The 13215-nt window shown below is 48.2% G+C and overlaps 1 protein-coding gene across 1 annotated transcript in view; it reads right to left on the bottom strand.

Moving 5' to 3' along the window:
* The window catches only part of LOC135239260 (uncharacterized), a 55115-nt gene that overhangs the window by 4075 nt on the left and 37825 nt on the right, over window positions 1–13215 (bottom strand). The window contains exons 14-19 of the mRNA XM_064307803.1: window positions 11507–11682; window positions 9736–9965; window positions 8882–8966; window positions 7537–7713; window positions 6875–6911; window positions 661–3288 (exon numbers count right to left, since the gene is read on the bottom strand). Coding sequence (XP_064163873.1) covers window positions 661–3288; window positions 6875–6911; window positions 7537–7713; window positions 8882–8966; window positions 9736–9965; window positions 11507–11682 — 3333 coding nt within the window. The remainder of the gene's footprint in view (window positions 1–660; window positions 3289–6874; window positions 6912–7536; window positions 7714–8881; window positions 8967–9735; window positions 9966–11506; window positions 11683–13215) is intronic.

The raw sequence follows: 13215 nt of genomic DNA, 5'->3' as shown, positions 1-13215 counted from the left end.
GCATTTTATTAATTTTTGGAGAGATTGTGTATGTTTCAGGACCCCTAACTATTTTAGACCACCATACTGACGGAAAGCTTGTAATTCCCACTTGAAAATGATGCAACAGTGAGTTACTTCAGTCAAACTGTTGATTTGTAGTGAAATACATGTTTATGTTGTGATTTACAGCAATGCATAATTTAGACATTTTGGATAGATTTGGAGACACTTGGTACACTGCTTACTTTTTGATTCATAAATCTTTAGTAGTTCTGCGTATCCACCCTTCAATTTGACACACTGTGGTCAAGGAGTTTTTGATCCAGGACATGTATAGTTTAACCTGCTGTATATTTGCAATCTCTGAGTATTTCATTGAATACTAAAAAAGAGCAAATTGATTTCAGATTTATTGCCTAGACAGTTGCATTTGTGGCACTTTTGTTTATCGTAATTTAGGAAGAAGTTAGTATTGTAAATGGTACAAATGTCTTGCTTCATTTAAGCCGTTTTTCAAGTCTCTGTGATTCTCACATCTGAAGTTTTAAAAAAGCATTAAATAGGGTACCCCTTAAATGGGCAAGGATTGGCCAGATTTGGCATGTGTGCAAATGGGTTTAAAAAATTACTATTAATAATAATAATAATAATAATAATAATAGTGGAAAGCAGACATACCTTCCTCCTGCTTTGCCCTCCTGAAGGGTGGGTGGTGAGCTGGGTTGGGTGGGGGAGGGGCAGGGGGAAGGGCAGGGGGTGTGACCTGAGAGGGGTCCCAGACTCCCTCTACCGCTGCTCTGGCTGGCATAACTCCCCCTCCCCTCCTCCTCCTCGGACCCCTCCGTGGCCTCCTCCGCACCCGGCTGCGCCTCCCTTTCCTGCTTCGGACCCTGCCGTGTGAGGGGGGCGTGGCCAGGCTGAAGTGGCGCTGGGCGGTCCCGTGCAGAGTTTGGAGGATTGGAGGGGTACCGGGGTGTGGCGGAGCCGGGAAAGGGGGGCGGAGCCTCCTGGTAGCACACGGGGAACCTGGGAACTTCTGGAAGAACGGTTGCCTGGCGACGGGGATCAGGTGAAACTGGGAGTCTCTGATGCCCCGTAGCTGGAGGCGAAGGGGTGAGGGGCAATGAGCGAGAGGGGGGTTCCTCAGAACTGTGGGGCGCACCCCTGAGAGGGTCCAGCCTGGACATGGAGGTGCTGCCCAAACTGAGTGAGCGGACCCACATCTCAGGGCTGGGGAACGCATGGGAGACGGGATGCGGCCTACTTTTCAGACTGGCCCACTTCCTGACCGGCAGGTTTGGTGGTACATCCCGCTGGGTCCTGCTTGGCCCTCTGCTGGCTGCCTGGCCGCACCCCTGAGGTGCAGCATCACACACAGAGGGCAAGGGGTGTGTCCTGCTGGCCTGAGCTCTGGGGCCTCCTGTGGTCTGGGTCAAAGCTGGGTCTGTGTCCTGCCCAAAACTCAAACCCCAGCTCGCTCTCCCCCTGTGCAGGTCTGAGTGCCCGGTCTGGCCCCCCCGCCCGCCCCGCCCAGCTGGGGCTTCCCGCGTCAAGCTCCGTGAGCGTCTGAGCGGCCTGCGGAGGGTTCCGCCTGAAGACCCTGCCCTCCCTCCCCAGCCAGCAGCTCCGGGCTCAGCGGGGTGATGGCGGCTTTCTCTGAGCGTCGCTCCGCCGGGTCTTGGGCCTGGGCCTGTGGCCAGCGGCTCTCCCGCCCGGGTGCCGCGACTCTGACCGGCCGCCCCACCCGCAGGAACGCTCGCGTCCACGGGCTCATCCACGTTCATCTCCACAAACCCTGGGAGGCTCAGGTACCGCAGGACTGGGCTGCTGTGCGGCTGGGACGCTTGGTAGGGGTGCGGCTTCGGGTCCGGTCGTGCAGAACCGGAGGTTCGGCTCACGGAGGAGTCCGGCCGACTGCTGCCGTCGCCACTTCCTGTCGGGCTGGTGGAAGGCGTTTTGCCACATGAACTGTTGCGGAGGCACTGGTCAGCGCTCCAGAGCTGAGCCCTGATGACCTCTTTATCAGTCTCAGGGAATGACGGGGTGCTGCTGCCACTGGGGGTCATTCCCAAACTCTCTGCCCCTCCAGTTTTATGTGTCCCCCCTCCCCCTCCTCTGCTATACGGCCAGGTGGAGCCCGGAGAATACCCCCGATCAACCCTGCCCCCCTCCTCCTCTCCTCCCTGGAGAAAGTGCCGCTGGGACGGGTGAGTAGAATTCTGGGAAAAAGAGTCCGTTTTCCCCTTGTCTGATCTAGCCTCTGTTGTTAGCATAGAAACAAACCTGCCCGCAGACCCCTTAGAAGGGGCCCTCCGATGGCTGTGCCCCGCCTCCATGCCATCTGAAAGCAGGCATGCGCTTTCAAGATTGGTGGGCCCTGCGCCTGGGTCCTCCCACCGGAGATCCTGTGGCCATGCTGTCCCCTGCAGGCGGGGGGCTGGGACGCTGCCGGAGACGGAGGCAATGGGGCAGCTGTCCCTCAGGGTGCAGGACACACTCGGCTCCGCCGTATCGGCCCCCAAATGGCGCCCCCCTCCGGCATCAGGCGGAGGCCAGTCGGTTCCCCTGAGCTGAGAGTCCTCCTGAGCGGAGCCGGTGTCCCAGCATTCCTTGCGCCAGGCCCGTGCACTGAGCCGCGCCTCGCAGAGCTCCAGCTCCCTCTCCAGGGCCTCCCGCTCCCGCGCCAGGGCCAGACACCGGCTCAGGTGTCCCGACTCCCTCTCCCGCTCCATCTGTGTCACCAGCGCCCTGCCGTCCTGGGGCAGGAACCCCGGCCGTGGGAGAGAGGGGGTGCTGAGCCCGGTGGAGCCACAGGGGTCCGCGCCGGAACCCGAATCGGAGCAGGACCCCGTGCTGGCGTCAGGCAGGTCCACTGAGAGCACCACGGCCAGGTCGTCCTGCTCCGAGCACAGCGAGCACGACCTGCTGCAGTCCCAGCGCGACGTACGCCCGTTTTCCAGAACTCCGCCTCCCCCTGGAAATTCTGGGATGTCCTCAACGCAGCTGGAGGCGGAGCCGTCCTCATAGGGCCGGACCACGAATCGGCCGTCGGGCCCTCGCGAGATGGACTTCAGGGCGACGGCAGACGGGACGTCCGGCCCCTGGCCCACTCCGCAGCCCCACAGGCGGCTCTTGGGGCAGGGCCGAGACAGCAGCTCCCTGTCCTGCTCCTGACACTCGCTCCAATCGCCATTGTCCGAGGGGGAGGGCTCAGAGCGGGACGCTGGGAATTTGGGGAAAATGGTGTTCAGCAGGCAGGCCTTCATCTTCAGGACACTGTCAGGGCTGTTTGCCCGAGAGGAGCCCCTTCAGAGAGAGAGAGAGAATGAATTTGGAAAAATCTTTTTGAAAACCTTTATGAGCAAAGTTCACCTAATAATCTAAATTATGAATAAAAACAAATCCAAGAAAAGTTGCAAATCCTTGAAGCAACTATCAAAAACTCAGAACCCACTTGATTACAAAATAACAATGAAAGACAACATTAAAAAGCTAAAACCTGGAAAAGCATGTGGACCTGACAGCATCAGGACAGAGATGCTTAAACACAGCACCCCTGAGCTGTGACAGGCTCTGCTCAAATTGTCCAAGCTGCCTGCTTTCCTGATATCTGGAATCAGGGGCTTATTTCCCCAATTTACAAGAGTGGAGACAAATTTGACCCAAATAACCACTGAGGCATCTATGTGAGCAGAAATCTGGGGAAGATTTTCTGCAGCATTACCAATGCCAGAATACTAGCCTTCCTTATCAAGCACAATGTCTTGAGCAAAGGACAAATTGGCTTTCTATTTGGCAAGAAGGATTATATTATTTATAAGGGGGTAAAGATTATGACATAATGAAATCTATTTATGGCAATAATAAATGTGGAGTAAAAATTGGGAATAAAAGAACAGATTTCCTCACTCAAAGGCGAGGTGTTTTTCAGGGATGCAGCTTGTCACCAATATTAATGATTTAGCGGTGCACTTGCCTCCCTTGGCCTAACCCTAAACAACAAGGTTAACAAAGTTAAATTCTGTATGCGGATGATCTGGTTTTGCTATCGCCCACAGAACAAGGGCTACAGCAACATTCGGATTTGCAAGAGCAATACTGTCAGAACTGGGCACTGACAGTAAACTTAAAAAATCTAAAATAATGATATTCCAAGAGAAACTCAGATCTCAGGAAACTAGACATGTGTTCACTCTAGGAAACACCGCACTAGACCACTCCCTGTTCTATGATTACCTCGAGCTCAAAATCAGTGCCTCAGGAAACTTTGGTCTGCCAGTGAATACACTGAAAGAAAAAGCCTGCAGAACCTTTTATGCAATTAGAAATTTAAAAATAGACATACCAATTAGAATCTGGCTTAAAGTCTTTGACAGTGTAATCCAACCAATTGCCTTATGTGGAAGCGAAGTATTGAGTCCGCTCAGTTATCACGACTAGGTGGGACAAGCATCCTATAGAGGCCTTGCATGTAGAATTTTACAGAGCAATACTAAACATCCAAAGAAAAACACCAACCAATCCAGGGCATAATCAGGCAGATACCCATTGATAATTAACATTTAAAAAGAGCACTTAAATTTTGGATGCACCGCAAATCAAGTCCCCAAGACACAATGTAATTTCAAGCACTGAAAACCCAAGATCTGAAACCCAAAAAGAGTCCTCTCAGTCAGCTGGTCATGAAACTCACTAACCAACTAAAACCAAACACTGACCAAACTGACCAACAGCGCTGCTTTAAAACCAAATAATTAAACAAACAAAAGATGCCTATCTGGAACATTGGAATAATCAAACCAAAACACAGAACAAACTTAATTGTTATTTGGCCCTAAATTGAAAATACATCTTGGCAGAGTATCTCATCTCTGTTATAGATACAAAGCAGAGTCAAATCTTGACCAAGTACAGGCTCAGTGACCACACCTAAGCAACTGAAAAAGGAAGGCACAAAAAACATGGCCACCCAAAGAAGAACGTACAGTGGTCACTGCAAGACAGGAGAGGTAGAGACAGAGATGCACTTCTTGCTGTATTGTGAAAAATATTCACAGAAAAGAAAAACACATTTTAATAATATTCAAAATTCCAAAATTTCCCTCTCTCACAAATTAACAAAAGCCGTGAGTCCTATTAGGAGAAGGTATTTATCGCAGCTAAATATGTTTTTGCCTGTTACAGCCCGAGGGACAGTGGGTAAACTAACAAAAAATCTAACTAATAAAAAATTATTATTATTTTATTGAGAACATTTTTTTTTTTTTCTTTATTAATAGAACATAGCATAATATAGTAACAGTATAGCAGCGTAATAGTATTTAGTAGTTCATTTTAATAGCAAATAAATGTTATGTTACTGTCATTTATGCTGTTGTTGTGGCTGCTTGTTTTTTTTTGTTGCATTTTTTAAATTTTATTTTTATATATATTCTTACTATGGTTCATTCTTGTTATCACTATGCTTTGGCAATATGTATTTTTATATATATATTTTATATATGTCTTGCCAATAAAGCATTTGAATTTGAATTTGAGAGAGAGAGAGGGAGAAAGGAGGGGTTACAGCTGAAAAAGAGAGAGAGGGAAAGAAAGAGGAGGGGTTATGGCTGAAAGGGAGAGGGAGAGAAAAAGGAGGGGTTACGGCTGAGAGAGAGAGAAGGAGAGAAAGAGGAGGGGTTACAGCTGAAAGGGAGAGAGAGAGGGAGAGAAAGAGGAGGGGTTACAGCTGAAAGGGAGAGAGAGAGGGAGAGAAAGAGGAGTGGTTCCGGCTGAGAGAAAGAGAGAGAAGGAGAGAAAGAGGAGGGGTTAGGGCTGAGAGAAAGAGAGAGGGAGAGAGAAGAGGGGTTACGGCTGAGAGAAAGACAGAAGGAGAGAGAGAAGGGAGGAATCAGGGCTGAGAGAGAGAGAGAAGGGAGGATCACATCTGCATGCTTGCGTTTGTTTTACACTTATACTGCGGAGAACATGTAAAAATGAGTCTGCATACGGGTTGTGCAGAATGTGCGGCATGTGCGAAGGGTGCAGAGCACGTCCGCGTTGATGTCGCGTACCTCCCCAAGAATTTAAAAGCATGTAGTTAGCAACCAGAGCCCGCATGCGCCGCACTGGCTGACTGCTGATATGAAGTCACTCTGGCAGATGGCTCTGGCTAACAGGTTATAACAGTTAATTCACAGAACTAATAAGCCAACGTTAAATATGCAGCTAAAAGTGGTTTTATCAGGCAAATGTCTAGCTGAGCATTTTTGTGGTTATTGGTGTAGTATTTAGTAGGTATGGAAATATGAATGTAAGGTAGTCGTGTATTGTATTATCTGTCTGGTTAGCATTATTCTGGCTAATTTTTTGTTTTCAGACACAAGCTACTCGTTTTCTGTAGAACTATAAAGGTCAGTAACAAAATCTAATCACGTGGCCTATGCAATCTGTGCAACATGCCACACAAGTATAAACGATCTGCCCGTTTACGAGTGCCACACACACAATGCAAACTGTGCAGACTCCGTAGAAGTATAAAACAGCCTTTCGTCTTCTCTTTTTATATGAATTAAAGAAAATAAATGAATGATAAATTACAAGAAACTGCAACCAAAAATGTTTTTAAAAGTCCCTAAATGTGATTTTTGGCTGGACCGCAACAGCGGGACCAGCCCTACAAATGCAAATGTCTGTGACTGACTGAGTGAGTGACTGAGTGAGTGATGAAGTTACACCATTGCTCGGCCGGAGAGGTCCAGCCATATACTAGGTTTTGGCCTGGTCTTGTTAAAAAGAAAGCAATTGAAACAGACCCTTTCAAACTGTAATTTAGAGATGCTGGTTTATCCAGTAAAGCCACAGAAAAAGGAGACTGTGTGTGGGGGGTGGGGCGGGGTTGGGGGGGACTTACTTGCCAGGGGGGCATTTCTGCAGGGCATCGGGGATATCTGAAAATAGAGCGATGGGGGGGGGGGGGGAGAGGGAGGGGTACACGTCACATAATGGTGTCACAAATTAAATTGAGAACAAGACCCAGTGCTGACACAAGTTAGAACTGTAAAAGCATCATGGTAACCAAGCTGTAACTACAGCACCTGGCCTGACATGATCCATAGTAACCTATATACTTTATGGCTTGCCCACTAAACGCTCACACTGGGACCCCAGTGTTATGATACCACAGCACATTCCCACAGCTAGCTTTGTATGAAGTTGCATGTATGTTCTGTCTTTTGCTTTGTACTAAGTATATATGTATGTTCTGTCTTTTGCTTTGTACTAAGTATATATGTATGTTCTGTGGTCAATGATTAGGCCAATGCCCTGCCAGAAAAGTTTAATGTTCCTGATGCTGTACTACTTTAAGCCATTCTGTATAACAGTGTTTGTTAATGAACAAATTGTAACTGTAAATTGTAAACTTAGGAACGAGGCAAGACTCCTAGTGTTTTTCTAACACATGCTTTCACAGGCCTTGTATTCCTGTGCATCCTAGTGGAGTTATGTTGTTAGCGGTTTGTAGCTCAGCAGGCTTGTGGCCCCGGGGCCCATAAGCAGGCATGGGTTCCTCACCTCCGCTCTTCTTGCGGCGTTGGTGGCGGCGGTGTTTGCTGCGCTTCAGGAAGCATGCCGCGCCCAGCAGGAGGAGCAGCAGCGCGCACAGGACGCCCGCCCCAGCCAGAGCGCCCGCCAGCTGCGGCTGCTGCTCGCCCTCCAGGAGGCGGGGCCTTGCTGGGAACGCCCCCATTCCTGCAATGACATCACAGCTCTGTCAGCATCACGCCAGGCGCGGTCAGCAGCACAGGAAGAGGTGTGGCTTTCACATGGTGGCAACAGAGAGGGGCGGGGTTATTTAAGCCGGGCTCAGACAGACTGTCAGTCCAGGCATCACTGCCCAATGGGGCGACATAGCTCAGGAGGTAAGACCGATTGTCTGGCAGTCGGAGGATTGCCGGTTCAAACCCCGCCCTGGGCATGTTGAAGTGTCCTTCAGCAAGACACCTAACCTCTAACCCCTAACTGCTCTGGCGAATGAGAGGCATCAATTGTAAAGCCCTTTGGATAAAAGCGCTATATAAATACAGTCCATTTACCATTTACTAAGCAGCTCTAAGCAGCCACTTTGCTCTGGTTTGGCACCAGTATATGGACAAGCCACAGTCTGCCTATCTTATTAAATCCAGGGAGAAGCAGGAAGTGCACTTTCTGTCTGAATCAGCACACAGACAGTCCTACACATGTGCACCAAACTTTGTGTAATTAAAGGGAGAGAGTCTTTTGCTCTGAGCCCTGTGTGCTCCAGCATTCCTTATTTCGGGCTAGTCCCTGTGTAGTTGTCCAGGTAAGGAGTCCTGCTCTATAGTTTTATTGTCCTGGTTGTTGAGCACCTATTTAGTCCTCTTTAATTCAGCTAGCTGGAAGCACGTTGGGCATCTTCCTTATTACATCATAGTACCACACCTTCTTCTATAATGCTGGAATCATCAATGCATAGACAATGAGAGTATGTGAATGAGAGTAAAGAAAATGGTTGGATGACTCAATGAAGACAACTAAAAAGGTATCTGACATACAGCATTCTAGGACATGTAGTTCTGTTACCTATACACAAAGCACTCTGGGACATGTAGTACTATTAGTGATGCACTCTGGGACTTGTAGTACTGTTAGAGATGCACAAAGTACTCTGGGACATGTAGAGCTGTGAGCGATACACAAAGCATTCTGGAACATGTACAGCTGTGAGCGATACACAAAGCATTCTGGGACATGTAGGGCTGTGAGCGATACACAAAGCATTCTGGGACATGTAGAGCTGTGAGCAATACACAAAGCATTCTGGGACATGTAGAGCTGTGAGCGATACACAAAGCATTCTGGGACATGTAGGGCTGTGAGTGATTCACAAAGCACTGACCAGCAGTGGAGACGTTGAGTGGCTGACTGGGGGCACTCATTAGGCCGTCCCGGAGAGACAGCATCCTCAGCTCATAGCTGCGGTCCTGAGGGCAAAGGAGAGCAGGATATCAGCCTGAACTACTGACCAACACAAACAGGGCCCAGCCTTTCCAGCTTTAAAAACTCAGCCTTTCCTGCTTAAAACCCAGCATTTCCTGCTTTTAAATCCAGCATTTCCTGCTTTAAAACCCCAGCATTTCCCACTTCAAAAACCCAGCATTTCTTGCTTTAAAAACTCAGCCTTTCTTGCTTTAAAAACCCAGCATTTCCTGCTTCAAAAACCCAGCATTTCCTGCTTAAAAACCCAGCCTTTTCTGCTTTATAAACCCAGCCTTTTCTGATTTATAAACCCAGCATTTCCTGCTTTTAAATCCAGCATTTCCTGCTTTAAAAACCCAGCATTTCCCGCTTCAAAAACCCAGCATTTCCTACTTTAAAAACCCAGCCTTTCCTGCTTTAAAAACCCCGAGTTTCCTGCTTTAAAATCACAGGAATGTATCATTTAAAGACAAAATACAGTGAGCCAACAGAATCTAAACATCATGCACAACACATGTTAAATCCAAGATCTGTGTGTGACAGAAACATACTGAGATTTGCGCTAAGAGGATAAAGAAACAGACAGCTTATGCTGCCCAGTGTCTGGGCAAGTCTATCCCAGTGGGTGGAGGAATAGACCTGATTCTCATTTCTGCTGAAAGACTAATGAGGAAAGACAAGAGTTTAAATTCCTGTTTGAAAGTCAGAAAGTCACATGGTTGTTGTGGTGTTTATGTGGTCGGTCTGTTTGCGGGATAGTAAACTGTGTTTTACCCTCTGCAGTCCCTGCAGCAGGATCTCACTGTCATTGGCTCCGATGTCCCCTTCTAGAACATTCCACTCCTCCTCCCCTTCCTGTCGTAATTGGAGGATGAAGCCAGAGAGGGGTGGGCCCTGAGGTGGGGGTCGCACCCACCGCAGAACAATCCCATTCAAGCTCTGATTGGCTGAGAGTGATGTGGGTGGCGCCAGTGCGGGAACCATAGTAACAGCTGGAGGCAGGTCTGTAAGAGGTATTGTGAGAAAGTGAGAGGTTATTTATAACAAACACAAAAAGAGTCTTAAAAACACTTATAGCCATACATAAAGAGTCTTAATAAATATTCATAACCACACATAAAGAGTCTTAATAAACATTCATAACCACACATAAAGAGTTTTGAAAAACACTCATAATCATACATAAAGAGTCTTCACAAACACTCACAGCCATACATAAAGAGTCTTTATAAACCATCATTAAGTACACATCCATAGGTTTTTATTTATAGATGTTCTGGTGGTTCAGCCCCACAGAGAACAGATCCTTATTGTGCTGTGAATGAGATAGTACAGAGCCAGTACCCCACAGTGTAGCAGCACTGACCAAGGGTTTGAATGACCCACAGTGTAACAGAACTGACCGAGGGTTTGGATGGCTTACAGCGTAACAGAACTGACCGAGGGTTTGGATGACCCATAGTGTAGCAGCACTGACCGAGCGTTTGGTTAGCTCACAGTGTAGCAGCACTGACCGAGGGTTTGGTTAGCTCACAGTGTGCAGTACTGACCGAGGGTTTGGATGACCCATAGTGTAGCAGCACTGACCGAGGGTTTGGTTAGCTCACAGTGTAGCAGAACTGACCGTTTGGTTAGCTCACAGTGTAGCAGCACTGACCGAGGGTTTGGATGACCCATAGTGTAGCAGTACTGACCGAGGGTTTGGTTAGCTCACAGTGTAGCAGCACTGACCGAGGGTTTGGATGACCCATAGTATAGCAGTACTGACCGAGGGTTTGGTTAGCTCACAGTGTAGCAGCACTGACCGAGGGTTTGGATGACCCATAGTGTAGCAGTACTGACCGAGGGTTTGGATGACCCATAGTGTAGCAGTACTGACCGAGTGTTTGGTTAGCTCACAGTGTAGCAGCACTGACCGAGGGTTTGGATGACCCATAGTGTAGCAGTACTGACCAAGGGTTTGGATGACCCATAGTGTAGCAGTACTGACCGAGGGTTTGGTTAGCTCACAGTGTAGCAGCACTGACCAAGGGTTTGGATGACCCATAGTGTAGCAGTACTGACCAAGGGTTTGGATGACCCATAGTGTAGCAGTACTGACCAAGGGTTTGGATGACCCATAGTGTAGCAGTACTGACCGAGGGTTTGGTTAGCTCACAGTGTAGCAGTACTGACCGAGGGTTTGGTTAGCTCACAGTGTAGCAGCACTGACTGAGGGTTTGGTTAGCTCACAGTGTAGCAGCACTGACCGAGGGTTTGGATGACCCACAGTGTAGCAGTACTGACAGAGGGTTTGGTTAGCTCACAGTGTAGCAGCAGTGACCGAGGGTTTGGATGACCCACAGTGTAGCAGTACTGACAGAGGGTTTGGTTAGCTCACAGTGTAGCAGCAGTGACCGAGGGTTTGGATGACCCACAGTGTAGCAGTACTGACAGAGGGTTTGGTTAGCTCACAGTGTAGCAGCAGTGACCGAGGGTTTGGATGACCCACAGTGTAGCAGTACTGACAGAGGGTTTGGTTAGCTCACAGTGTAGCAACACTGACCGAGGGTTTTGACGGTGGCGATCTCGCTGAAGGGCCCGGTTCCCACTCTGTTGTGGGGCAGGACGCTGAACTGGTATTCGGTGCCCGGGAGCAGTCCTGTGACCAGCAGGTGGGGGACAGGCGGGGGGACGGGCACGGACACCCACTCCGGCTTCTGCCCTGATGTCTGCTTCCTCCTAAGAGAGAGAGAGAGGGGGAGAAAGAGATGTAAATAACAACAAACAATGAGCAGAGAACACTGAGCTTGTCTGTGGTCTATTGCTCTTTTCATGGAAATATACAATCACCGGCCACTTTATTAGGTACACCTGTTCAACTGCTTGTTAACGCATATAATCAGCCAATCATGTGGCAGCAACTCAATGTATTTAGGCATGTAGACATGGTCAAGATGATCTGCTGAAGTTCAAACCAAGCATCAGAATGGGGAAGAAAGGTGATTTAAGTGACTTTGAACGTGGCATGGTGATTGGTGCCAGACGGGCTGGTTTGAGTATTTCAGAAATGGCTGATCTACTGGGATTTTCACGCACAACCATCTCTATGGTTTACAGAGAAAAAGAAAAAGAGAAAATATACAGTGAGCGGCAGTTCTCTGGGCAAAAATGCCTTGTTGATGGCAGAGGTCAGAGGAGAATGGCCAGACTGGTTCGAGCTGATAGAAAAGCAACAGTAACTCAAATAACCACTTGTTACAACCGAGGTATGCAGAAGAGCATCTCTGAACGCACAACACGTTGAACTTTGAAGCAGATGGACTACAGCAGTAGAAGACCACACCGGATGCCACTCCTGTCAGCTAAGAACAGGAAACTGAGGCTACAATTGGCACGGGTTCACCAAAATTGGACAATAAAAGATTGGGAAAACGTTGCCTAGTCCGATGAGTCTCGATTTCTGCTGCGACATTCAGATGGTAGGGTCAGAATTTGGCTTAAACAACATGAAAGCATGGATCCATCTTGCCTTGTATCAACGGTTCAGGCTGGTGGTTGTGGTGTAGTGGTGTGGGGGATATTTTCTTGGCACACTTTGGGCCCCTTAGTACCAACTGAGCATCGTTTAAACGCCACAGCCTACCTGAGTATTGTTGCTGACCATATCCATCCCTTTGTGACCACAGTGTACCCATCTTCTAATGGCTACTTCCAGCAGGATAATGTGCCATGTCACAAAGCTCAAATCATCTCAAACTGGTTTCTTGAACATGACAATGAGTTCACTGTACTCAAATGGCCTCCACAGTCACCAGATCTCAATCCAATAGAGCACCTTTGGGATGTGGTGGAACGGAAGATTCGCATCATGAATGTGCAGCCGACAAATATGCAGCAACTGCGTGATGCTATCATGTCAATATGGACCAACATCTCTGAGGAATGTTTCCAGCACCGTGTTAAATCTATGCCACAAAGAATTAAGGCAGTTCTGAAGGCAAAAGGGGGTCCAACCCGGTACTAGCAAAGTGTACCTAATAAAATGGCCAGTGAGTGTATACTGTCAGCAAGGTGAGGATTAATTGAAATATGTTTCATTTTTCGAACCCAGCATTTTTATCCGTTAAAGGAGTACCATGGTGATTTTCACACTTTCTCGGTTTTATGTGCTATTTGCACAAGAGGCATTGAAGAAACACAATGAGTAAAGTATTAAATATGTCCGTTCTGTATTTTTGGAGCAATATGCGTTTAAAATTTATCGTCCTATTT

This window comes from Anguilla rostrata, chromosome 14 (genome assembly GCF_018555375.3).
Source record: "Anguilla rostrata isolate EN2019 chromosome 14, ASM1855537v3, whole genome shotgun sequence".
NCBI classification, from domain to species: Eukaryota; Metazoa; Chordata; class Actinopteri; order Anguilliformes; family Anguillidae; genus Anguilla; species Anguilla rostrata.
Note: the sequence above shows the minus strand (reverse complement) of the source record. Positions and strands in the feature narration are given on the sequence as shown.